Below are 26910 nucleotides of genomic sequence, written 5' to 3'. Positions count from 1 at the left end.
TTTCTCGCTCCGCTTTTTCCAGTGTTTTTTTTTTTTCTTTTAAATAAATGCTCATAAATTTTACCAGTGAAAAGGATGAAAAAAAAATACCTAAAAAGAGCAGTGTGTGGAAAAAGAAAAAAAATAATAATAAAATAAAGCAGCCACCCAGCAGCACGTAGGAAAATTGAGCTCCTGTCCGGGCTCTGCAGCCTTGGCAAAATGGCGGGAAAAGACTCGGGGTTTATGAAAGCGGGAGCGAGCTTTTGTGTCGGATGGCCTTGAACCCCAGGCCGGCACGCCCCGGCTTGTGGGGGCGCCCCGCGGAGCAGCCGAGGGGCTGGGGTCCCCTCAGACCCCGGCTGTGGGCTTCCCTCAGCCGTGGCCTCCCAGCGCCGTGTGCAAGTCTCCAGATCCAGGGTCTTCACCGAAAACACGAGGGGGTGAGGGGTGGAGGACTAGAACTTTGGAAAGTTCCACGGCTTTCTGATTAAGTCGGTTGCTTCATGAACTAGAGCGAGAAACGGAGTCTGCGCCCCCATCAGACAATGAGGGCCACCTTCCCAGAATCCATTGCGCCTTCCCCCACGCACGCCCGTTGGGGCAGCGGCGCATCCGGCGCCTCAGCCACTTCCCAGCATGCCGCGCAGCGGGGCGTGGCCACACGACGCTGACCGCGCCCTCTCAGGTGCTTGCGCTTGGTTTTCGCGCCCGGAATTCAGTCAGGGCGGGCGAGCAGCCGCCTTGCGCCGCCGGGAGCAGGGCTGCTGGAGACCCTCCTCCGTCCACTTCCTGCCGCCTGACAAACCTCTTGTCTGGCTGAGCCCACGCTGAGGGGAGTCTGTCACCGACGGAGCCACCTAGCCCTGCTGTGCGCGAGGCCGAGCGGGAGACACAGCCTCTCCACAGCTACCGCGTGTTTGAGGACGAACCGCGGAGTGTAGCCCCTACTCGCAAACCAGTCGGGGAGACCTACAGCGTGGAGACCAGGACGTGGGGAGGGAATGCACCAGCCTTTGGAAAGAGAGCAATGCAGTCCCCACATCCGGTGGGTGGTCCTAGGGCTAGTGAGGAGAGGGGAGGCGTGGGAGGCATGTGCAAAGGCCCCGTGGCTACGAGGGAGCTGCAGCGGGCCGCTGAGGTTGGAGCCCGCGAGAGGGAAGCAAGAGGGTCAGACAAGGCAGGAGCGCTAGACAGCGGCAGGGAGTGCTTGCGCCTGGTTTTATTTAAAGTCAGGCCAAGGTTTTAAGGGGAGGCGTGGCCTCTTCACCCCCAACCACGGGAGAGCGTAACCAACCTGGCTGTGAACGGGAGCCTGGGGGGAGCCCTTCGTCCCAGGCCCCCGGGGGCTTTCAGACCTGAAGGGAGACACTCGAGCTGTGTGCCCTTTCACGACCCTGTTCCCTGAGCCCGAGGCTCCTCTGAAAATAAGGACAGCAAGGGTCCTACCTCCAGGGCAGAGGAACAGCGTGGTAAATCTTACCACGGGCTTGCGATCGTGCGTGGCACGCGGCCAGTCCGAGATCATCTCTCTGGCTTGGCAGCCCACGGGCGTTCAAACGCTCGGCCGCTAGGCGAGCGCTTTTTCATGGTGGCCGCGCTCCCCAGCGGCTCTGTTTCAGTCTGGAACACCCCCGGATTCAAAATGGCACCAAAGCAGCATCGGGGGTGAAACACAGATGCCCGCCTGCACGTTAAACAGTCCCCACGGTGTCTGCTGCAGGTGGGCACGGGCCACACCTGAACCAAGGGGACGTCGCGCGTTTGGAGTTAGACAAACTGAAGCTGGCCACGCCTGGCCTTTGAAACTTGTCCCGAAGCAGGCACTGACGGGCAGCGGGGTGAGCCTAGGCTTGGGATGCCTGGTTTGAGGGCCAGCTCCTCTGCTTCCAGTCCAGCCGCCTGCTACTTTGTGCTCTGGGAGGCAGCAGTCATGGCTCAAGCATTTGGGTCCCTGCCACCCCCATGGGAGACCCAGATGGAGTTCTGAGCTCCTGGCTTCAGCCTGGCCCAGCCCCGCTGTTGCACGGATTTAGGGAGTGAACTAGCAGGTGGAAGGTCTTTCTCTCTTGCGCTGTCACTCTGCTTTTTAAATAGACAAATAACTGAAAATACACTGCTTTCTAAAAAAAAAAAAAAATCCGTTAAAAAAAAACTTCTCCAAATCTTGCTTCCCTTATTTGAAAAATGAACTTATTAGTGATGCCAGCAATATCCTCCCCACGAGGATGAAATGAAAATATTTATATTGAGGGCATACAAGTTATAATCACAGACTACAGTGTGCAGAGGTATAACTTGCTTTATTTATCTGTGGCTTATATTAACCTCACCCAGACTCCGTGTTTCCACTAACAGCAGAAAACTTCAGCTTGGAAATTCTGCCTCACTCAGACCACTTCCAGCTTTAAGAAAATGCCACCTCCTGGGGACAACACATCCCAGGACCAGGCCTCCCGCCTCCTCCTCCGCTGCACGGAAGCGAAGCACCCCCAATGCCTGAAGCCAGCCCTGGAGGGCCCCACGAGCCGCCCACACTTGAGGTACCGTGGACTTGGCCATCTTGGCCCTGCCTTAGGCCTCCTCACCTGCTAACCCCCTTTCTTTACTCACAGCTGTGAACAGCAGCACTGCTGGGGCATCCCTAGCCCCAAGACCGCTTCTCACCTCTGCTCCAGCCCCTGGCCTCAGCCATTCATTTGCTGCTTTGGTGCCATTTTGAATCCAGGGTTTGCATCATCTCCACGGCCTCCTTCCACGAAGTGGCCCGACACTGGTCTCACTTTATAGGTCGAGTGGAAAGAACCAGTTCTGCTTTCGTCCCTGTTGCTGTGTCCTCCAGGCTCAGAGATACCCATAGTCCTTTTCGTTCGTTCACACACACACAGCCCAGCTAAAGGAAAGATTTGCTCACGAGTTTAGGCCTCAGACTCGCACAAACACATTCAGCTTTTCAACCGATAAGGGAAGAGCCAAGGGACCCAGTGCCCCTGCTCCTGGATGGTGGAGGAAGACAGAAGATCCAGGGAAGCCTGGCAGTATTGGAAAGCCCCTCGCTAGGATCTCAAAACGGTGCCACTGAAGCTCCGTTAGACAGAGCACCTCCTTAGCCCCTTGGCTGGCCGGAGGCAGCTGCTGCACGCGTGACAGCCATGATGGTTACAGCGATGAAACGGAGGAAGAGGGGGACTCCGCCCCCTGTGTGCGTGCTGCTGCGCTGTGCTGGCTCCCGCCTGCTCTCACTCTGTGCTCCGAGGCCCTTGGAGGAGGAGCTTACAGACGAGCAAATTGTTCACATTTGGTTATAAGGGCAAGTGAGGACCCCTGAAATGTGCCTTTGCCCCTCGCCAGGGAGGAAGAAGGGGAGGCTGCTTGCCTGGACCTGCCTCTCCCTGAAGTGGAGAGCAGGCACCGCTGGGATAATTGTGGCTTGGTAGCCCCTGGGGGTGTCTTCCCTGTCCTGGGCCTGGGCATACTGCAGGAGGAGGGGATGGACCACCTTGGGCCCTGGGGAGGGCACAGCCCGTGTCCCCCTCAATGCGAAGCCAGCAGGAACGGCAGCCTACGTGTAGAGGCAGCAAAGCCCGTTCAAACTGTTTATTTCCTACAGGGTCCAGGCAAGGGTGTAGGGTGACAATACAGAGCTTGGATTTCAGGAGCAGCCCCACCCTGGGGACGAGGAGGAGCCCCCCTGCTTTGGCCTGCACAGGGTGACTAGTAGGGGTGGGTCCGGGTGTGCTCCATGATGGTGAGAATCGCCAGCCACGTCTCCTGGGCCGTGGGGATGATCTGGGAGGCTGGCAACAGGAAGCCGTAGCGCCCGGTGTCGCGGAGCTCAAAGCTGAAGGCATACTTGATGCCTCTGTCGTAGGCCCAGTCCACGGTGATCCCGCTGGCCACATCTAGAAACCAAAGGGCCAAGAGGTGCCCCCAAGAGGAAGAAGGAGGTGCAGCCCCAAGGCAGAGATGCACCCTGAGGAGAAAGGGGACCCTGGAGCCCACCCCCGAGCCCAGGCCACACCACGCTCCCAGGCTCAGGCCTCCTCCCGGGCAACCCCCTGACCACCATGGCCACCTCGAGCTCTACACAGGAAAGCTCTGGGAGGCCTCCAGACATAGGCTCTTCCCCCCTCAAAGCCTCTGCAGTGAGCCAGGCACTGGGGGCCATGCATTCATGCTGCACAGAGCAGCCGCTGGGGGACCATTGTCCACCCCTGTGTCCAAGTGTAGGAAGCAGATTAGGCCAGCCCAGCTAGATCAAGGGACTACCAGGCAGCTCAGAGCTGCACGTGCCCAGCCCCAGGGGCATGTGGGATCTGGAGCAGTGGCCAGGGGAGCTTCACTCACAAAGGGTGGTGCTGATGCTGCCAAAAATATACTCGATGCCGTGGACCTCGTACAGGGCCTTCACTGCACCCTTGGCAAGATGATACTGCAAAGAAAACATCCCAGGGGATGAGGCTGGAGCTCCAAGTGGCTCTGCCCGGGCCCCAGCACCCTCACCCGCACGTCAGCCTCAGGAGTTGAATGTGCAGAGAGCACTGGAGACCGAGGACTGCAGCAGCCCTGGCTTCCAACTCAACCACACCTGAGAGCCACAGCCTCCCCACCTGCCGTCTGTGGTGTCTGCTGGTCCACACCCCTGGCTGGGGATGGGGGATCAGTCAGATTTCCCTGGGGAGGTGCCTCCTTCTCCCCTACGTCCAGAGCAGCCAATCTCACCAACTCTTCTTGGTTTGCCACAGGCTGCAGAGAGTGGCCGTAAGGGTACATGAGCATCTGGGAGTAGCTGTGGATGGAGATGAGAGCCTTGACGTTCCCGTGGCCCGTAATGAAGTTCACGATGGCAGCCACCTCGGGCTCCGACTGCGGGGAAGGCCCGTGGTAAGTCTCTGAGCAGGGGTTGTTGTTAGAACCATTTCCTGGGAATGAAGAAAACCACCCAAAGGGTCAGCACGCCTGAGTGTGGCAGAGACAGCTGGGGCTCACAAAACACCCATGCAGCCCCCTCATTTCCCAGACTCCTTTGCAGTTTGGCGGAGGACATACGACATCTGACCAATGAAAGGTGAACAGAAATGATGAGGCAGTTCTGATCTGAGATTTGTTAGAAGCCAGCGTGACTTCTCCACACTGTCCCCTGTGTGGCAGGAGGCAAAAGATTCCAGAAAGACACAACCTCCTGGATCCCTCTGTCACCACTGGCAGAGAACGTCTAAGGACAGTTACCTAAGCACGTTGGACTCTGAGTGCATGAAAAATGAGCTTTATTATGTAGAAGCCACTGGGGTTTGGAGGGGTGCTTGTTATCGCTGCGTACCCTAGTCTAATACCCTGGAAGCAGGAGGCCGCCCCACGGCCCTGCAACTCCAGAGCCCTGCAGGAAGCTCCCTTGGCTTGCTCTTCTGATCGAGTCCTGGCTGAGGCTCCTTAGAAAGGCAGGCCTGCCTCAGAAGGTGCATTCAGAAACCCCAAGTCTCTCCCTGGTCTCCGCTTCCCCACTTCATCAGCGATCCTTTTGACCTGATTCCTTCCTGGGTTCTCTGTCCCTTGAACGCTCAAATGTGGTATCTGCTTGGGCTTGGCCCAGCTGTGGCCCCAGGAGCTCCAAGGACTTGGGCCAGGAGAAGAGAGAACAGATCCCCACAGCTGCCTGGCTCACAAATGCAGAGAGGCCCTTGAGCCTTTGCTTCCCCCGCCTCCTTTCTTCCTCTCCAACCCTCCTGCTTCCTTCTACCCCTCAAAGGGTACGTTAGGGAGGGCTGGCCTGGGCTGGCCAAGGGTCAGGGATATGTGTGAGAGAAGCGATCCCAGCTCCTCCTCTCCCGTCTGCTCCCTGAAATGGCTGTGCCCAAGCCTGGTCCAGAGGCTGGGGACTGCCCCAGCTACTTCTTCCATTGTTTGTTGTTTATTTGAAAGGCTGAGAGACAGGAAGAGAAGGGTGGCAACAGGGAAAGAGTTTCCATCTATTGGTTCACTCCCCAAAGGCACACAACAGCCAGGGAAGGGCCAGGTTGAAGCCAGGAGGCTGAAACTCAATCTGGGTCTCTTAATGTGGGTGACAAGGACCCAGGTACTTGACCCGTCACTTGCTGCCTCCCAGGCCATATTAACAAGAAGCTAAAATAGGAAGTAGAGCCGGGACTCAAACCCAGGCCCTCTGATGTGGGATGTGGGCATCTAAGTGGCATTTTAACCACCATGCCAAATGCTATCCTCCATTCTTTTTTATCTGAAAGACAAGACAAACATATCTCCCATCTGCTGGTTCACTCCTCAAATGCCTACAACAGCCAGGGCTGTCGGGCCAGAGCCAGAAACCAGAAATGCAGTCCAGGTCTCCCACAGGGTGAGATTTGAGGCATCATCTGCTGCCTTCCAGGGTATGTATTAGCAGGAAGCTGAAATTGGGAATGGAGCTAGGACTCGAACACCCTAACTGTAGGCCATCCACTTGTCCCTACCCCAAGTTCTGAAACCCCCTGAGGAGGCCAGAGCACCCCTCTTGAGCCCAGGCAGCAGGCTGGCCCATGGACAGTCCAGATGATGCTGCAGAAACACAGAAGCCTGCCCTCCCCAAGAAGAGGGCGGCATGAGGGGCAGGATGGTCTACAGCCGAGACATTACACAGCAATTAAATTAAGGCAATATTAAAACCATAAACAAAACCTTCCTCGCCTGAGTCACCAGCCCAGACACATGCACACACCGCTTCTGGCCCTAGGCTAATCCGTCACTAGAGTGCCCCTTCTCGCTTTGCCTGGCTCTGCCTGGAGTGGAGGACCCAGGCTCAAAGGGGATGTGCCTGCAGAGAGCGAGGGGGTGAGGGGCAGTCCCCCAGGCTGCAGTGGGCCCCACTAACAGTGGCCCTGTTTGTTATGTCTGCCGGGAGCCTCTGCACCTGCTATGCTTGATGAATGACAAGCAGCAACAGATGAGCAGAGCGGGAAGGCTGAGAGCTTTGTCTGCGTTTGCAGCCCACGCACGCAAAGCAGTTCCCCTGCCAGCGACCAGGTGGCTTTGCCCAAATATGGAGAAACACTTCAGGCCATTAGTTCTGGTTGGAGCTAAGCAGAATAAACTAATCTTCCCCTGACCAAATGGGAATTAGCTGCCTGCCTCTCTGACGTTCACCGTCAAGGTCCTCTGAGCCTGCCTGTTTCACAAGTACCTGCTAATGGATTCATTAGCTATTTATTTTTCCTTCTCTAAAAATGTAATTTGTAGCGAGGGGAAATCTTGGGAAGGACATGGTGAATTATTCAAAGCAGTCATCTTTGGGTAGTGGGATTATGGGAGCTTTTTGCCCCCTCTGGGCTTTTCTTTTCCATAATTGTTTTTTTTTTTTTTTTTACAATGTATACGTATGGATTTTTTTTTCCTGTGGAAAAATCCCCAAAAGTTATTTTCTTTAAGAGGTAATTTGTTTTCTGCCAGCTGGTATAGCTCTGGGCACTCATCTGGTCAGCTCTGAGGGGCCCATTTGGATGCTGAGATCTGGTCATCGGGAGGTGGAGACCCCACATTTCACACAGTCTCTTTCCCTCCCACGCCTGGCCATACTCAGACCCTGCAGCAGGGAACTCGCACCCAGCGCTTTCAAGCCATCCGTATTTTTCAAGAACAGACCCCCAAGAAGCCAGATTTCCAAAGCAGTGGACATGCAGATCTAGAATGTTCTGTTGTATTGGTTTGGCCACCAGCCTGTGGCTCTGCTTGTCCACAGCAATGGCACTGTGTCCTGGGGACTGTGGCTGCCCCATCTGGGGCAGGAGTGTGTCTATTCTGGACACTCCATCCTGGCTGAACTCAGCTGCCCACCCACCAAACTGCTGCATTTCCAGGGTCCATGCACCTGTCTCGGGGCTTGCCGGAGGCTTCCGTTTGCCCCCCAATCCCCCTATCCCTGGCAAGAGACCTTCGGAGAAGAACATCAGGGAACGCAGGAGGAAGCTGCCCAGCCTTCACTGGGATCTGGTAGCTCTTCAAGTAGCCATTCGTTGGAAACAGTAATGGGTCAAACATGAATACCGGGTACAAGCCACTCTATTTTGAACTATTGCTTGGCCTCCCAAAGGGCAGTTTGCAGGCCACAGCTCTCAGGAAATGAGTTCAGAGGAATTTCCTTATTGTACACACTAAGGGGAAGACTGGCAGCATTTTAGGGGCACTTTAAACTGGTTTTAAACAACAGGCAAGGCCACTTCGTACCTCCTTATACCTTTCTCTGCCATATTTAGGATTTGACCCTTGAAGTTTGTCTTCATTCAGGGGCTGGGAGCTCCCTTGAAAGTTCCCGTGCAGGTGTTGCCTAAGTATACCTCTAACACACATGTGTTGCCTCTTCCCACATCCCACAGCCAATCTTAGGAACGCACTTGCGTGTCCTTGGCCATGACTCACGAATTATTAGCTAATGATGACATTTGTCCGTACCTCCCAAGTTATGGGTCAACGTAATCTGACTGCCTGGGAGGGCCAGCCAAGGACCAAGAACTCTAGTCCCACCCCCAAGACCAACAGGCTGCTGTACCTCCAAAGCCCGAATTCCAGTTCCTGTTGAGATCCACACCAATGCAGAAGATGCCAGGTCTTGTGGACTTGTTCTTCCGCCACAAGCGGTTCTGAGAAAGCCCAAATCAGGTGACCCCATTCACTGGGCCAACTCCCAAGGTTGGGAGCCTCTGACATGCCGGCCTATGAAGGGGGTCTGGTGGGGCAGGGAGGAGCAAAGGCCAGGACCTTCTGGGATCAAGATGGGGTTGGCGTGGGACTGAGCCAAGGCTGCAGATCTAGTACTGATGGCTGAAGTCAGGGTCTGGGGAGAGGCTTGAGCACAGGCCACCAGTGGTGGTCTTCCTGGGGCAAGGGGTAGGAGCTTGGGGGCCAAGAAGCTGCAACTACAGTACCTCCCACCCTCAGGGAAACTGTCTGCAAGGACCCCTGGAGGGGCTGGCTGTCAAGGCCACAGCAACCCTTCCCTGGCCCCCCACGTGCCCCAGGTGCCCTCACCATGCTGTGCGTAAAAGCAAAGCCATCAGGGTTGGTGACAAGCTCTATGAAGATGTCCATAGCGTTCAGTATGTCTGTCAGCACACCTCCTTTACTATATTCATTGACAATCTGCAAGAGAGGGTGCGGAGTGGGAGGCCCTGCTGGGCTCTCGGAGGAGGAGGAGCTGGACATTTGCACAGCGGGTGGCCCAGGAAGATGCAGCATCAGGCCATGAAGTAGCACCTCTGTGCAGAACCAAAGGCTTGGCTGTCAGACAACTAGAAGGCGGAGGATCCGTGTGGGCTGGGTGCTGCCGAAGGCCCGCACACAGCGGCTGTTCTAGAGAATGGGAGGGGACAGAGCACCCTGGATTTCAGGGTGAGTTTTTCCAACTTGTTGGGCCCTTGAGGAGTCAGGTAGCCCCACTCCACCCCAGCCCCCAGTTCCTGCCCCATTCCCAGTTGCCCTTTGCTACAGGTCCTTGCTGACCTTCTTGGCAATCCAGATGCCGGTGGCATGGGTAATCCACTCCCGAGAATGGATTCCAGTGTCAATCCAGATGGCTGGGCGCTGAGAACCTCCAGTGCTGAACTAGGGAGAAGAATCGGGCCCCCACCAGAGATTTGAGCAAAGCAGCAGTGACGTTGTCCTGGGCTGACCACAGGGAGACCTGGTACTTCCCCACTTCCTCACTGCCTAGGCCCAGTGTGCTTAGCCCAAGAGAGGATGCGTGTGCAGGGACCTTTCTACACTCCCATGATGTGCACACGTGTGAGGTCCCTAGGCCCTGCAGTGGTACTGTTGCAGGGCAAAGCACAGGATTTCTCAGGGTGGACAGCATCTTAAGACGAGTGCTTCTAGCTTTAATCTGCACATTAATCCCATGGAAATCCTATTAGATGCAGATTCTGATTCAGTAGGTCTGGGAGGAATCTAACATGCTCCCAGGCGACGTGGGTGCTGCCATGCAAGCACCACAGTTGGAGAGGCAAGGTCTTAGATCACATTCAAGAGAGAAGACGACAGCCCCTGGGGGAAGTAGAAGCAGGGACAGGTGAGGTCAGTGCCACGCTGAGGCCACGTGGCTGCTCGGAAGCATCCGCCAGAGCATGCTGAGAGCAGTGGCACCTGGCTTCCTGGTGGCTGGTGCGTGGCCCACGCCCCTGAGTGCTTCTTAGGGCACCTGCCAAACACCATTTTCCAGCCGGCTTTGCACCCACCCATCTTCCATCATGACCAAGGAAACTGCAGCTGCCATGTTGGCATACACTTCTGTTCCAGTGGCCCCTGTGAAGGGTGAGGAGTTCCCCCATCATCTGGGGCTGTCTCAGCCAAATGGCCTCAAGCATTTGCAAATGACCCATGGCCCTCTGCTCCCATTGTGGCACATGGAGCCCCTGAGGTAACTGGAAGAATGCTGTCTCACCACACTCACACCCACTTCAGGTGGCAGATGCCCTGCCGCAACCCTCCCACTGCTTCCTGACCAAGGGCGTGCGAGGTCACTGCACTGTCACCTGTCCATGCCCACGAGGGTGAGTCCCTGAATGCCATCATCCTAAAGCTTGTGTGTCACTTGAGGACAGGAGTACACACACCTTTCTGCTCCCCGCAACTCCCACCCCGCTGCTACCTGCCAGGAGCTCAGTCTGGTACCAGAGGCTGTCACCACACCGCCCACTGGTTGGCACCGAGCTTTTACCTTCAGGACAAGAATGGACCGATTCTCAAAGCTGTTGCCAATGTGAATCTTTGAGACTATGTCTGAATGCTCAGTCACAAGGTTGTCGATCCAGCTGTAGATCTGAAAGCAATGATGTTGATCAGACTGGGGTTAAACAGGGAGAAAAGTGACACCCTAGGACCTCTCTGAATAGTCTCCTTAACCCATCCCACCCTCAATACTCTCCCACCTCCCATGGATCTAAGAGAACACAGATCAAGAACTGTAAAATCAAGGTGGGCATGTGGTGCAGCATTTAAGACACCACTTGAGGAGGAAGGACCTAGTGCTTGGGCCCTGCACCCACATGGGAGACCAGGAGGAAGCACCTGGCTCCTGGCTTCGGATCAGCGCAGTGCACCGGCCGTGGCGGCCATTTGGGGGGTAAACCAACGGAAGGAAAACCTTTCTCTCTGTCTCTCTCACTGTCTAACTCTGCCTGTCAAAAAAAAAAAAAAAAAGACACCAGCTGAGACACCCGTATCTCGTATTGGAGTGCCTGGGTCCCTAGCTCTACTCCCAATTCCAACTTCCCGCTAATGTGGACCCTGAAAGCAGCAGATGTAGTTGGCTCCCCACAACCCATGGGGGAGACCCAGGTGGAGTTCCTGGCTCCTGCTTACGCCTGACCCGGCCCCAGCTGTTGAGGGCATTTAGGGAGTGAACCAGCATTCAATCTCATTCTTTCTCTCTCTCTTTTACAGCCTTTCAAGTAAAAAACAATTTTTTAATGCTTAAAAAAAAAGGAAAAATAGCAAAAATAGATGTCCTTCAGGCTAAGGGCATTTAGGTGTGGTCTGGCTGGATTCACAAGCTCCTCCTCCCTGTGCAGAGCTGTGCCTTTGCCTGGGAGAACAGCGTGTGCTGAGTCCGCTCAGATCTCCAGGGCAGCCTGTCTTGTTGGAAATTCTCTCTCGTCTCCATTCTTTGGCCCGTTCAATCCACCTGACAGATCTCACAGCCCTTGCTGTTTATCTTCTTGCCCCTTTTAGGCTCTAACTAAAGACAGGGTTCGGGCTTTACTGATTTTTGACATCAATAGTGACAGACTATATTTATTCGCTCTCTTGTCTTTTTCAGTACTCTGGGGCCACTGTTACAGGTCTTGTGGAAGGGGAAAAGTGGTGATGATAACAGAGTGGATGTCTGTATAATGTCACATTTTTCATGCATAAAATAAGATGTGTGCCTTAGTTTATTTTACAGTGGACATCCCCGTGCCCTCATTGCATGGCCTCCTTTGTAAACAAGTCACAATCAATAATACCTGTCCTGGTTGGTAGTAACTGTAGCCGTGAGCTTCCCCAAATAAAGACGACTCTAGTTCTACAAACCTTGCCCTCCAATGTTCCTGGCTTCTTGTTCCTTATTTCCTGAGGCACCCACAGCTGGGGGCCACTTAGCACCAGTACTGGACATGGAAAAGTCGAGACTCCTGGATCTCTAGCCAGAGGCTTTGCTAAGGAAAGCAACCTCCATTTGCTCTGTTCTGGCCTACCGTGGGTCTGTGCCTCAGTGCTCTGCCTCCTGGACTCATTGCTGGGCTGTGCACCTCCCTCTTGGACTCATTGCTGGGCTGTGCACTTGCCTCCTGGACTCATTGCTGGGCTGTGCACCTGCCTCCTGGACTCATTGCTGGGCTGTGCACCTGCCTCCTGGACTCATTGCTGGGCTGTGCACCTGCCTCAGGCTGTGCTGCTGAGCTGCAGTCCCCTCTATCTGAATCCTTAAACTGAACGTCCACCTGACCTTCATCTTGTGTCTGCCCCACACTCCTCATGGGTCATTCACAGTCTCCCACAGACCCCGGGGTCCTCACTAGTTCCTGCCTGAGTCCAGAGACTTTTGGGGCCCTAGAACAAGTGAGTCAGGAGCATGGCTGGGCAGACCTACCTCCTCCAGGGTATGGTAAGAGGAGTAACTGAAGCTACTGGTGCTACGCTCCAGCCGGCGGGATTTTGCCATGGTTTCTCTCTCCTCATCCAGAAGAACCTAGGAGACAGAAACACGTGTTGGGAGGGCGGAGCAGGGCTGGGCCATGCCTGTTCTGAGCGCTACAGCAGGTGACGGTGTCAACACAGGAGAATGAGCCACTGAGTGTGAGCTGTGCACAGAAGGGGTGCTGGGTGGCTGGGTTATTCTCCCGCCTGCCAAGCTGGCATTCATGCTGCCATTTCCCACAGGAGTCTAGAAAGCTGGATTCTGTGTCTGCTTTTGCCACTTGCTGTGGCCTTAATTTTCTCAGGTTTTTCTTTTTCTTTTTTTTTTTTTTTTTAAACAGGCAGAGTGGACAGTGAGAGAGAGAGAGAGAGACAGAGAGAAAGGTCTTCCTTTGCCATTGGTTCACCCTCCAATGGCCCCTGCGGCCGGCGCACTGCGCTGATCCAAAGCCAGGAGCCAGGTGCTTCTCCTGGTCTCCCATGCAGGTGCAGGGCCCAAGGACTTGGGCCATCCTCCACTGCACTCCCTGGCCACAGCAGAGAGCTGTCCTGGAAGAGGGGCAACCAGGACAGAATCCGGCACCCCGACTGGGACTAGAACCGGGTGTGCTGGCACCGCAGGTGGAGGATTAGCCTATTGAGCCACAGCGCCAGCCAATTTTCTCAGTTTTAAAACTGGGATAGCAGCACCTGCCTTGCCACCTCACAGGATAAAATGGAATAACAGATGCGAAGGTGTTTTTGAGAGGATGCTCACAGTCTGCTGCCAACATTGCTTTTGCCCTCTATACATACTGTTACGTCAGGTCCAGGCTGAACCACGTGCAGTGATGCCTCTGGGGTGGGGAGAAGAGGGCTTCTCTGACCCCAACATCACCCTACCCCCAGGAAGCAGCCTAGACAACTGGTATCTAAGCCAAAGCCAGTCCCAATAATTGTTTTCTTTTTAAATATTTATATACTTATTTAAAAGGCAGAGTTAGAGAGAGAGGAGGAAAGACAGAGAGATCTATCTACTGGTTCACTCCCCCAAATGGCTGCAATGGCCAAGGCTGGGCCAGGCCGAAACCAGGATCCAGGAGCTTCTTTTGGGTCTCCCACGTGGATGCAGGGGCCCAACCACTCGGGCCATCAACTGATGCTTCCCGAGGTGCATTAGCAGGGAGCTGGATAGGAAGTGGAGCAGTTGGGACTCAAATCGGCACCCATATGAGATGCTGGCATCCCAGGCAGCAGCTTAACCTGCCTTGCCACAAAGCCGGCCCCCAGATCATTATTAACGTGCTAGTGGTCTTCGATTTACCTCTTAACAGTATACCTCCTAAACTGTAGTATAGGTGAACCAAAAGCACATTCTCAGTATACATTTGGCATTGGCACTCAACCCTCATGTGGCACTTAGGACTGACCATGGGGAAGTAGAGGGCCTGGGTTGGGTCGACCACTCACTGTTCAGACTACCCATTCCATCCTGGGACACTTCCCAGCTTAAATCTCTGTGAGATGGGCAGGTGACCTTTCCACAAGCCCGTACCCTCTGCTCTGGTTTGAAGGTGTCCCCCAAAGTTTATGCACTGGAAACACAGTCCCCAGTGCAGTAGGGTTGAGAGGTGCGACCTGCACATGGTGAGTAGGTCATGAGGGCTCCCTCTCATGAGTAGACCATGTGGCTGTGGATTCGTTATTGAGAAAATGGGTTTGTTAACAGAAATGAGTTTGAATCTCTGTCTACCTGTCTCTTTTTCTCTTGCTCTCTTGCTTTTCTACTTTTTAAAAAATATTTATTTATTTTATTTGAAAGTCAGAGTTATACAGAGAGAAGGAGAGGCAAAGAGAGAGAGGTTCACTCCCCATTTGGCTGCAATGGCTGGAGTTGCGCCAATCCCAAGCGAGGAGCGAGGAGCTTCTTTTGGTTCTCCCACATGAGTGCAGGGGCCCAAGAACTTGGGCCATCCTCTACTGCTTTCCCAGGCCATAGCAGAGAGCTGGATCAGAAGCAGAGTAGCTGGGACTCAAATTGGCACCCATATGGGATGCTGGCACTGCCGGCGGTGTCTTTACCCGCTATACCACAGCGCCAGCCCCTTGCTTTTCTACTTTCATCATGGCATGACTCAGGAAGAAGGCCCTCACCACATGCAGGTCCCTCGACCTTGGACTTACCATTCTCTAGAACTATAAGAAATACTCTATTGTCTGTAAATTAGTACCATGTATTCCATTATAGCAGCACAAAGCAGACAAAGACCTCCATATAGTGGGAGGCAGGGCATCCCAGGATTCAGCAGACTGTCCGGTGTGGGATGTGGTTAGGCCCTCCCACCCCAGAGGGTGATGAGAAAGCACCCTCATCAACCCAAAAGGTGCCCCTTGCTTGCAGCGCTAGGTCACAAGTAAGTCTCAATGGTGCCTCAGACTTCTCAGTTACCAAGTGTCTCTGTGCTCTTGATCTCACTTGACCTGGTCAGAAGGCCAGATGACCATCTTTAGAGAGAGGCAGACTGGGAAAGTGAAGAGACCTCATGGCAAAGCTAGCAGGTGGCAGAGGTGAGATAAGAACCAGACATCCTATTCCCAGCCTTGGGTTCCTTAAGACCAGCTACCAAAACTAAAGGTGAACAACAATAAACATACCTACACAGGCCTGTCTGTCTGAAAGCATGACCATGTATGCAGATGTGCAAAATGTAGACAACAGCTGAAAACTCCATTGTACTACTTTTGCAATTAAAGTTTTTTTTTTTTTTTTGGGGGGGGGGTGGGCAGCGCTGTGGTGCAGTAGGTTAATCTTCCACCTGCGGTGCCGGCATCCCATATGGATGCCAGTTCGAGTCTCTGCTGTTCCTCTTCCAATCCAGCTCTCTGCTATGGCCTGGGAAAGCAGTAGAAGATGGCCCAAGTCCTTGGGCCCCTGCACCCACCCACGTGGGAGACCTGGAAGAAGCCCCTGACTCCTGGCTTTGGATCAGCGCAGCTCTGGCCATTGTGGCCATTTGGGGAATGAACGATGGAAGGAAGACCTTTCTCTCTGTCTCTCCCTCTCACTGTCTGTAACTCTACCTCTCATATAAGTAAAGAAAAAAATCTTTTAAAAAATTTTTTTAAAAAAAAGAAATACCAAGTACCTCTAAGCATAGGAAAATAAGACACTAAAAAGACAAAATACTAGCCTGTTGGGACAAAAGGAATAATAATTTTTTGCTCTTTAAAAATTTTATTATTTATATTCAAAAGGTAGGGGGTGGAGATATTTCTTCTGTCCCCTGTTTTACTCCCCAAATGTCCACAACAGCTAGGGCTGGATCAGGCCAAAGTAAGGAGTCCAGAACTCAACCCAGATATCCCATGTAGGTAGTAGAGACCCAACCACTTTAAGCCATCTCCTGCTGCCTTCCAGGGTGTGCATTGGCAGGGAGCTGGAACCAGGAGTCTAGCCAGAACTTGAACCCAGGCACTTCAATATGGGATACAGGCATCCCAAATAACTTTTTTTAAAATTTAAGATTTCTTTTTATTTATTTGAAAGGCAGAAGGGGATGGGGGTGAGAGAGAAGAGAGAGAGAGAGAGAGAGAGAGAGAGAGAGAGAGAGACCTTCCATCCACTCATTCGTTACACAAATAACTGTAACAGCCAGGACTGGACCATGCCAAAGCCAGAAGCCAGGAACTCCATCCTGGTCTCCCACATGGGTGGCAGGGACTCAAGCACATGTACCTTCCCAGGTCTGTTAGTGAGGAGGTGGGTGGATCACAAGTGGACCAGCCGGGACTCCAGCCGCTGCTCCAACAGAAGATGTGCGTGCTGCAGGCACAGCTTAACCTGCTGTGCTGCAACTCCACACTCCCAAGCAACACTTCAGCTGCTGCGACAAATGCCCGCCTTAGATTAGGATTTTGAGCATTTTTTTCTTTTTTCTATCTTTACACTTTGGTACTGTGCTCATCCTACTTCAGGAAGGAAGGATTTTCAAGTGGATGAATGGTAGTGAAAGCTAAAGCCCTGACAGCGAACGTGGAGTAGCAGTCACAGTCTTCCCAGGGCTAGAAAACAGCGCTGCCCCCTCCCCCTGCCTCCGTGCTACAGGTGAGGCCACTGCGTAGTGACTGGCATGTCCACGGGCCTGTCAGCTTGCCCACAACCCTCAAGTTCATAGATTTCAAAGTGGGACGGGAAACTGATGTTTGGGGCTCATTTTATTTGATTTTTGAGCCCCGACTACATGTATACAAGGGGTTCTAGCTGGACTGGGTGCGCTGGGGACATTCCTGCTTGGGCAAAGCTTGGACTACTGGATAAGTTAGACATGGCTGGCTGGAGGTGCCCTGCTGCCCACCCTGGGAAGCTCCAGTGAAAGCAATTTGTTTTCTTCCCAGGAAACCGACCCAAATCTCAGCAGCCCACCATGACCAGGGCAGGCCCGCCACTGGGGGCTGGCATCACCAGCTGTGGGCAGCAGCTGCAAGGGGACAGCAGCTGGGCCAGGGCAAGCCTGGAGTGCAAGAGCCCCAGAGGCTTGTTTCCGAGGGGCTGGTGGGGGCTGCAGGGGGAGGAAGACCAGGAAGAGAAACTGGAACAAAAGAACCTGAGAACACAGTCCTTCCCACGTAGCCACAGCCCCAGGGAGCCCCACAGGAAGACGAGCTTGGCGGCAAGTGGGAAGTCAGCAGCAAACTACGAACAGCTCTCCAGACCCTCTCACAGCCGTGTGGAGGGACGCAACCCCTCCGCACACACTGGGGACCCTCGGGCCTCACAGCTGGGCCGTGGGCCCGGGAACGTTCCTCTACTCTGGCCTGAAAACTGCACACGTGTGCTCCCTTCCCGGGGCCCAGGAACGGGAGGGGAGGAGGAAGAAGGCAGACTGATGGCAAGCACAGGTGCTAACTCCAGCCATGCCGGGCTTCTGAGGAAAAACCAAAAGACCAGCTGGCTCAGAAGTCAGCCATTTGCCTCTGTGGAAGCCACGGGGCAAGTAAGGCTTGGTGCAGATTCATTTATGGCAGGAAGGAGACGGTGTTAAGCGAAGGGCAGCAGGTCCAGGTTGGTGGAGAGGGGGAAGCTGGGTCCCCGTGTGAAGCCGGGGTCTGAAAGGAGCAGGACCCCTCAGCCACTCGGCTCCTGCCGCAGGCATCCAACAGGTGCACCCCATGGGGACACAGGGTGCAACCGTGGCGGCCTCCTCTCCACAGCGTCTCTGGCCTGCTCCTCCATGCCTGCCATTTGTAATAGCTGCCACGAGACATGGCAAGTAGCAACAGAGCTGATGTCCTTACAGCAGAGGTCAAGGCTGAACCTTGAGGTCGTGGTGTCGCTGCCCAGAGGACAACAATTTTGAAGAATTACAGTGCTGACTTGCCTCCGAGGAGGCAGATGGCACCAGAGTAGAGTATGGGCCCCGGAGTCAGACTAAACCCTGATGCTGACACCAACTTGGGCAAATTACCAAAGTCCTGTGCCTCAGTTTCCTCTCATTGGACGGGGACCACGTTATCATATACTTTAGCCCACAGTGAAAAGCGCTCTCCTGAGAGTGAGAAGGCTAATCCTTGTAAAATGCTTCTACTATGGCCTGGCATATCATAAATGCCGGTAGGTGTTAGCTATAACGATGGCGACGGGAGTGAAGGTTGTGATGACAAGGATGACAATGACAACCCTTGGGGTGACTCCAGGGTTGCGTGGTGAATCAGCAGCAGGCATGGCCGGGAAGTCCAGACTCCCCCAGAGGGGATGTGGCATCTCCAGGACTCCCCACTTCAGTGGTCACTGCGGGGTCAGCACCGGCCTCTCGTGTGGTTCCTCCTCCCCCTAGCACTGCCCCTTTCGTCCCTGCCTTCTGCAGTCCTTGCTGTCCCCTGTCCTCTTCAGAGCTGCCACTCAACCCACAAGGTCCAACAGCGTTTCCACTTCAACACTCAGCAATCCCACAAGGTCACATTGTGTGCTGGGCACTAAACATGTGGCAGCCAACAAACTGCCTGTCCTCATGGAGCTTAAAGTCCAGTGGGGAGCCGGGAAAACAAATGAGATAAAAATTTTGGTTACAGGAGCTGGCGCTGTGGCGCAGCGGGTTAACGCCCTGGCTTTAAGCGCCAGCATCCCATATGGGTGCCAGTTCTAATCCCAGCTGCTCCACTTCCAATCCAGCTCTCTGCTATGGCCTGGGAAAGCAGTAGAAGATGGCCCAGGTCCTTGGGCCCTTGCACCTGCATGGGAGAAAAGCTCCTGGCTCCTGGCTTTGGATGGGTGCAGCTCTGGCCATTGCGACCATCTGGGGAGTGAAGCAGCGGACGGAAGACCTCTATCTCTCTCTCTGCCTCTCCTCTCTCTGTGCAACTCTGACTTTCAAATAAATAAATCTAAAAAAAATTTTCGGTTACAGAGGACGTGAGAACAGAGAAACTGCTGAGAGGAGGGAAGTGGAAGAGGGAATTGGACAAGTGAGTGAGATGATGGTATAATTTAAAGGCTAAAGGTGACATGTGTGTGACTTTGAAAGTAGCAGGGGGGCTGGTGCTGTGGCACAGTGGCTTAAAGCCCTGGCCTGAAATGCCAGTGTCCCATATGGGTGCCAGTTCTAGTCCCGGCTGCTCCTCTTCCTATCAAGTTCTCTGCTATGGCCTGGGAAGGCAGCAGAATATGACCCCTGCACCCACATGGGAGACCCGGAACAAGCTCCTGGCTCCTGGCTTCAGATCGGCGCAGCTCCAGCCATTGCAGCCATCTGGGGAGTGAACCAGTGGTTGGAAGACCTCTCTTTCTGTCTCTGCCTCTCTCTGTAACTCTGTCTCTCAAATAAACCAAATAAATCTTAAGAAAGAAAGGAAGGAAGAAAGCAAGCAAGCAAGGAATTATCCATTCTAGGTAGAGGGACCAGAAAGCACAAAGGCCCTGAGGCAGGAGTGGCCCAGGCAGGTTCACCATCAGGGAAGCCCCTGTTTGTAGAGCAGAGTGAGCAAGGCTATGGGGCAGGGAGCAAGTCATGAGGAGCCTTGTGACCCTCTTAAGAACTTCAGTTTTCACTCTGAGTTGGGAAGCCACTGGAGGTCGTGAAGCAGAGGAGTGACTTGATTGAACTTCCATATTTTTAAGGCTGCTGTTTAGAAACCGGAGCACGAAGGAAGCAAGAGCAGGGAGGGGAGAGACAGTCAGAAAGCTCCTGGAGTAAGCAAGGTGAGGGATGTTGGCGCGTTGGCTCAGGGTGGAAGCATGGGGTGTGCTGAGAAGGCAGGACCCACGGGGTTTGCATGGATTAGATGTGAAGTGTGTGAGCAAGGAATCAAGAGGGCGCAAAGCGACAGGCATCTATCCTGGCAGTTGGGTACCAGTCAAGGTGCCTGTGTCCTACATCAGAGTGCCCGGGGTCCTCTGATTCTGTGGCTGGTCCTGACTCCAGCTCCTTGCTAACGTGCACCCTGGGAGGCAGCGGGCGAAGCCTCAAGTACCTGGGTCCCTGCCACCCAGTGGAGAACTGGATTGAGTTTCTGGCTCTTGCCTTTGGTCCAGCCTTGGCTCTTACAGGCATTTGGAGAATGAACTAGCACATTGGAGCTCTCTGTGTCCAACTGATTCTCAAATAAATAAATTTTAAAAAAATATTTTTTGGAAGAAAGAATGAGTGCAAGTTTGTCTGAGTGACTGGAAGGATGGCATCGCTATTTCTTGAGCTGGGGACAGCTGTGGAGGAGCAGATGGAGGAACAGGGGGCACTTGGTTTGGGCCTGCAAACCCTGAGATGCCCACGAGACACCAGGTGGAAATGCTGAGCAGGTGGTCAGCTACAGGAGCCCAGCATTCAGGAGCCAGGTGGTGACTGGAGGCATGGGATGGCAGTCATTAGAAAGCAGAAGGTGTTTAATGCCACGATCCTGGGGGAGGACATGAAAGAGAGGGCCGAGGACAGCGCTGGACGTGAAAACTGTAAGCAAGGAGCAGCCAGCGAACTTGGGAAACCCGGGACAGGGCAGTGTCCGGGACACTCCGAGAACAGATATGACTCAGGGCAGGGGAGCCACCAGTCAAGCTGCCCAAAGGTGAGCATGAAGACTTGACCCCCAGGTGGGAGCAGGAGTTGTCAAGGGTGGCTTTAGTGTGACGAGGGGTGGGCGGTGGGCCTCAGAGGAAGGGTGGGCATGGCGAGCACGGCCCGTGCCGCTAGGAGTTTGCTCCGCAGGGGAGCAGAGGGGTGGGCTGTTGGCTGGAGGGGGCAGGGAAGGGATCCAGAGGGACTCCTAAGATGGGATAAATACTTCTGAGCATGTGCTGGGAGTGAGCCAGCGGGGGGGGGGGGGGGTGGGTGATGAAGCAGTGTGTACACAAAATTGTATTCCACTTAAGATGGCCAGAGCATGGGTGATCTTTGTTTTCTTCTTGTGCTTTTCCCTTATTTCCAAATTATCTAGCATGAATATTTATTAATTTTGTAATCAGGAAAAAAAAGCCATTAAAATCCACAGAGCTGATTGCTCAAGTGAAGCTTTTCCATGGTGACTCATCCTAGAAAAAAAAAAAAAAAAACCACCACCAAAGGGCTGAAAAGAACGAGGAGGTGAGGAAAAATTAAATGCAAATAGAGCTCACTCAAAATCAGATCATTTCTTGCCTGGCCCATCGCAATTTCCTCACTACCCCCCTGCCTGTCAGTCTTCCCGGCCCTGTCCCCAGCTCAGTGCTGTCACTGTCAGAGTGGTCTTTATGAAACGCAGAGCTGACCACGCTGGGCTCCTCTGAGGGCTCCCACAGTTCTCAGGATAAAACCCCCACCTCTTCAGGGGCAGAGGATGTCCTCTGGCCAGTCAGGGAGGGGGCCTTCGCTTCCCCAGCCCCCGGCCCCTCTTCAGCCACCATAATTACCACCTTCTCCACGTGCTCCCATAGCAACCGCTCAGCCCCGACCCCACTCTTCCCTGCCATTGTCATCACCCAGTTCCTCCCCCACCGCCCCATCCCCCCCAGACTCTCCAACTCCCCTGGATACAGGCATCGGGTTTTTCAGCTTTGAATCTCCAGCATCTTCCCCCATAGGCAGCACATGGTAGGCGTCTCTGTTATCTGCACGAGGAATGAATGGACCAGAGTGTCTCATCTTCCCCAAGCACCCCTCTGATCAGACCAAGGACAGGAGGGACCATCGCCTTCCTTACGAAGCTCCGGTGCCTCTGGCCCCAGTGAAAACCTGTTTTGTTTTCCGTGCTCCTTCTTAGCCTGGTCTGCCAGACTCAGATTCCTGTTCCCTTCCATCCTCACCTCCCATCCTCCATTAACTCGGCTAGCCCTTCCAAAGCCCCTGCTGAGCCTGGAGGGGTGCGAGCCAGGGGCCTGTGGAAGCAAAGACCACTGTATTACCAAGGTCCCCCTCTGGAGACACTCGTCCTGAGCCAGCCGACAGACAAACTTTCAGCAGAGAATCCCTGAGGGCTTACTCTGCAGGGGACATCAGGCCAAATACCGAGACGGAGACAACCGAAGGACAGGGAGAGTTCAGGCTTGTGCGTCCGCGTCTGAGAAAAGACTGGACGCCCACAGGCTGAGCAGTGCAAAGCCCTAGCCATCCTGTAAGCCAGCCACCCTGAGCTCTCCTCCATGGACCTCTCCCCATCATCCCACAAATCAACCCCTCACACAGTTCCACCTCTCCTCACTTCCAGCTGCCTGAGCCCCAGTGTAATCTGGAGCAGGGCAGTCCAGCTTGATGGACTTGGTGACAATCCTGCCTGGCCAGGTCAGGGCTTAGAGTCCGGAACATTTTCCGGAGAGACAGTGCAGAGCCCAGAGGGGTTCTGGGCTGGGGACAACAGTAGGAGAGGACAGGCAGAAAGGAGTACGGAACACTGGGGGTGGCAGCAGTGGCTCAAAGGCAACTCCAGGGCTATCCTTGACATGGAGAAACCAACAGGAAGTTTTTTGAGACTTCGCATTATCTGTTTGCCAAATGCTATGGGGTTCCCGGGGCGGGACAGAGGCCGAGAGATGCAAACTTCAAAATGGAGGCCTGGGCTAAAAATGAGAACTCAGTTCTGTTTCTTTTGATGTGGTGGCCTCTTTTGTCTGTGGGAGTTTTCCTATTTTTGTTTGTGGGGAGTTTAAATAGAGAAGCATCCCCCCTCCCACATGTTGAGCGGGAAACAGATGTGCCTGATGAGGGGTGGACCCCTTTCAATGGCCCCAGAAGCCCCAGCCCTGTGCTCGCCTGGGAAAGGAATGCGGCCTAATGCGTTTATCCCCTGGCATGCGGTGTCAAGTGTGTGCTCCAGGAGGCTCCGTGTTCCCACACTGCAGACCCTGACAGGAGATCAGGGTGGACAGCACAGTCGGCGGGGAGTCTGTGTGGCCACAGTCCCCCGGGTACAGTCAGGAGCAGCATTTAGGAAGCAGGCTGTGCTGCCAGCACCTTTCAGAGGCGCTTTGGGTTGTCCTTGAAGCAAGAACCTTGAAAACAGAATTCCCTGGTGTTCAGAAAAGACCCTGTAACGAGCATGACCGAGCGGGGGCAGGGAGGTTGGGAGCCCAGGATGCTGGCTTCCTGTAGAAAGTTCACAGAAGGTGGAATTAAGATACATTTGGCGGACTCGTTGTGGTGCAGCGGGTTTTAATGAAATGCAGATCTGATCCTGCACAGCAGCCTCCCGGGCAGGGTCCAGTCAGCGGGCCCCATGCAGGACACAGGGGGAAGCTGAAGACATTGGCTCTCTCTCATATTGGAGTGCCTTTGACCAGGTCCCGTGCCACTGTGCCTGGGAGGCAGCAAGGGTGGTGCAAGTACTCGAGTCCCTGCCACCCACCTGGAGACCCAGATGGAGCTCCAGTCTTCAGCCTGGCCCAGCCCCGCTATTGTGGGCATTTGGGGAGTGAACCAGCAGATGAAAGAGCTCTGTCTCTCTCTGTTACTCCTCTCCGTGTCACTCTGCCTTTCAAACATAGATGTTTATTTTGGTACTAAAAAATTGTGGACTCCATGCATAGATTTTTTTTTTTTTTAATAATGTGCCTTTGCGTGAACTGCTTGAAAACCCTTCCTGTTTTCTCCCACCTCCATTCTCCCCGGCTCCCCAGCCCAGTTCTTTGCTGTTAGCTGCAAATCCTTGCAGAAGGACATTCCCCTATCAGCGTCCTTACCATCGCCACTGTGAGAGTGCTTCCCACCCCATGAACTCTGTACTGGGCTCACCTTTTCTCTGAGAAGTGTAGATTTCATTTCTCCCCTGGCATGTTCACAAACATGCAGATGGAGACTTGGTCACAAAACGCCCACTTTTTTTTTTTTTTTTTTGACAGGCAGAGTTAGACAGTGAGAGACAGAGAGAAAGGTCTTCCTTCCATTGGTTCACCCCCAAAATGGCCACTACGGCCAGCACGCTGCGCTGACCCAAAGCCAGGACCAGGTGCTTCCTCCTGGTCTCCCATGCAGGTGCAGAGCCCAAGCACTTGAGCCATCCCCCACTGCCTTCCTGGGCCACAGCAGAGAGCTGGACTGGAAGAGGAGCAACCGGGACAGAATCTGGCACCCCAACTGGGACTAGAACCAGGGTGCTGGTGCTGCAGGCAGAGGATTAGCCTAGTGAGCCGTGGCACTGGCCAAAACGCCCACTTTTAAGCCTGTGTGTTTTCCCTCCACGTTGAGCCCAACCAGAAGGAACGTGGAAGGGGAGTCCCCAGCCTCCGTCCCAGTGTGTGTGTGTTGGGCGGGGGGCCTCACCTGGATGTCCTTTATCATGATGCTGTAAGCGAGCCCATGAGACTCCAGGTAAGCTTTGATGTCTTTCAGTTCTGAGAAAGGGACTCTCATATCCACGGGGAGGCTGGGTCTGGCTGGGCCACGCCAGAAGTCCACCTTGTTCACAAAGGAAAGAAACAAATGCATCAGTTGCACACCCAATCCTGTAGGCCCTGGGCAGAGCAAGCTGAACTTCTCTTGTACACTTAAAAGGGCTCCTGACCAGAGTGAAAAACCTAAACCTGAGCAGAAAGGCCAGGACGGTCTGGTGGTTCTTTCCCGAACGTCAAGTACCTTTGTCTCGCAGCCTCACTCACATGGCAGCGCTGTGTGGATCTGCAGAGCCCTACAGGGCTTCTTAGCAGGGAGAGTGTTCATCATCGGGGATGCTAACACAGACAAGAACCAGGCCAGAGGAGCAGATACGGGGCCAGCATTGTTAACACAGCAGTTTAAGTCACTGCTTGGGATGCTGGCATCCCATTTGGGCTCCAGTTCATACTTTACTTCCAATCTGGTTCCCTGCTAACGGTCTGGGAAAGCAACGGAAGATGGCCCAAGGACTTGGGAACCGGCATCCAAGTGGGAGGCCAGGATGAAGCTCCAGGCTTCTGGCTGCAGCCCCGGCTGTTGCAGGCATTTGGGGAGTGAACCAGCAAGTGGAAGAATCTCTCTCCCTCCTCTCTCTCTCTGACTCTAATTCTAACTCTAACTCTGACTTTCAAATAAATAAATCTTTAACAACAACAACAAAAATAGAGCCACCAGCGTTGCTCCCAATTCCAGTAGATGCAGGGCAGGCTTCAGCTGGCTCCTCACCACACCCACAGCTACTTTTCAGTTTGTAAAAGGGAGAGAATTACAGGAGGTGTCCTGAGTTCCCACCAAAAGGGACACACTTCCAAAAGGAGCAGGGCTGCGGCCTTGTTCAGAAATACCTGGCGGTTCCCACAGCCCTCATACAAAATCCTAGCTGGAGAAAATGTTTTCCACCGGGAAAACTTGCAGAAGACAAATTCTTGGAAACAAACGTTCAAGCCACCAGAGCTGAACTCGACCATGATATGGGTTTGCCAAGCTAAGCCATCACAATAGGGAACAGATGCGTCCGTTGCTGAGCCATAAACCCTCCCACCCAGAGACATATGTGTCCCCATGAGGCTTGAGGACACTCCCGCTGTGTGCAGAGCAGGTTCCCGGGCAGGGTCCCGTCAGCAGCCCCCCCCCCCCCCAAGGACAGCAGAGGAAGCTGTGGGAGACACGGCCTAAAAGGCTGCCAGGCCTCCCGGGCAGGTGTGCCCAGCCGTCCCACGTGTGATCTTTCCACAGCTCTGTGAGCTTTGACAGAGACATGAGCAGGGCGGGTGTGGGGTGGGGATCCCCAGGCCCTGAGGAGGCCTCACCTTCTGGGGCTTCAGGCCCTCCAGGTCCCTGAGAAGTGAAAGCTGCTTCTCGTCTCTGGCCAGGACTCGAAGAACCTGGTCTCTGGAAAAGTGCAGGGAAGGGCAGAGACGCTGTGCAGAGGGTTCCTGGAGGCTGGCTGGCCGGCTTGGGAGAGGGGACCTGGGAAGACGTTCTGGGAGGCACAGTGCCACACAGGCTGGGAGAAGGACTCTCACTCTGGGAGCCACACAGCCCTCAGCCCAGAGCCCTGAGGACAGACCACTCAGGGGAACAAGGAAAGCCTATTGGTGCTACTGATGAGCCAGAAGCCAGGACAGGGAGAGGAGGATGGGGAAGGAGGGTGGGGGCAGGGTGTGTGTGTGTGTGTGTGTGTACACATGTGGGTAAGAACAGAATGGGTGTGGGGCTGGGAGGGCCACTGGTGGCCCCAAGAGCTCTTCTTACGGAGCCCCAGGGTCATGGAGAGATCAGGTAACCCCACCTCGCCTCATCTGAGGGTGGCTGGAGGTGGATAGGAGGCAGCATAACCAAGAGGCCCGCAGTGTGAGGACTGCTGGGGCAGATGCCCGGCCCGGTGCTGGCTCCTCCCCCTCGGGCTCAGACCCTGGAGGACGGGCTGTGTCTCCTCTGCTTTGGAGCCTGGCACTTAATTCCAATTCCAGTAGAATCCCAATCCTACTATTGGAGGGAAGACACTAGCACGTCCATCTCTGGCCAGGGTACACAGTCTTTGGGGGCTAATTAACTGCCTTAAGGATCTAAAGAAATAAATGAACACTTCATCTCCCAAAAAATGCATATCTGAAAACAGTCACCTGTGGTTTCAGGGGACTCTTGGGCACCTGAAACCTGAAGAACTCTAGTTTGAACTGCCCTGGAGCACAAAAGAAGGAGGCTCCAGAGCTAGCCGTGGGCCCGGGACAGGAACCGAAGTCACTGTTTCTCCCCCTTGATCAGGGCCCCGCCAGATGGCCCCTCTCCCCATGGCCACCACCCTCTGGTCCCACGGCTCCCCTCCCACGCTTGGGGCAGCCACTCACCCTGTGAAATTCATTTGACCCAACGCTGTTGCCAAGATAAAGCTGCAGACCAGGAGCGTCGTCCTGTGCACAGTGGGCAGCCCCGGACTGGTCCCAGGCGTGGCAGTGCCCTGCAT

At 54.3% G+C, this 26910-nt stretch overlaps 1 protein-coding gene and 1 long non-coding RNA gene across 2 annotated transcripts; one reads left to right on the top strand and one right to left on the bottom strand.

The window, feature by feature from the left end:
- Positions 1-164: 164 nt before the first annotated feature.
- On the top strand, positions 165-4862 carry LOC127491664 (uncharacterized). The gene is made up of 3 exons (XR_016231043.1): positions 165-1027; positions 2338-2522; positions 4725-4862. It is a non-coding gene; the product is annotated as an uncharacterized LOC127491664 (long non-coding RNA).
- CPA5 (carboxypeptidase A5) lies at positions 3554-26910 on the bottom strand. Its single transcript, XM_051848958.3, has 11 exons — positions 26795-26910; positions 25754-25835; positions 24333-24467; positions 12590-12688; positions 10676-10777; positions 9463-9564; positions 8992-9102; positions 8513-8603; positions 4702-4901; positions 4327-4411; positions 3554-3881 (listed from the first exon to the last, which is right to left on the bottom strand). Exons 1-11 carry the CDS (start codon positions 26908-26910, stop codon positions 3694-3696), a joined length of 1311 nt encoding a protein of 436 aa, XP_051704918.2. The 3' UTR covers positions 3554-3693.

Source organism: Oryctolagus cuniculus, chromosome 3, assembly GCF_051225735.1.
Source record: "Oryctolagus cuniculus isolate XC-2025 breed Fujian yellow rabbit chromosome 3, ASM5122573v1, whole genome shotgun sequence".
In the NCBI taxonomy this organism is placed as follows: Eukaryota; Metazoa; Chordata; class Mammalia; order Lagomorpha; family Leporidae; genus Oryctolagus; species Oryctolagus cuniculus.
This window is presented reverse-complemented; position numbering and strand designations above follow the sequence as displayed.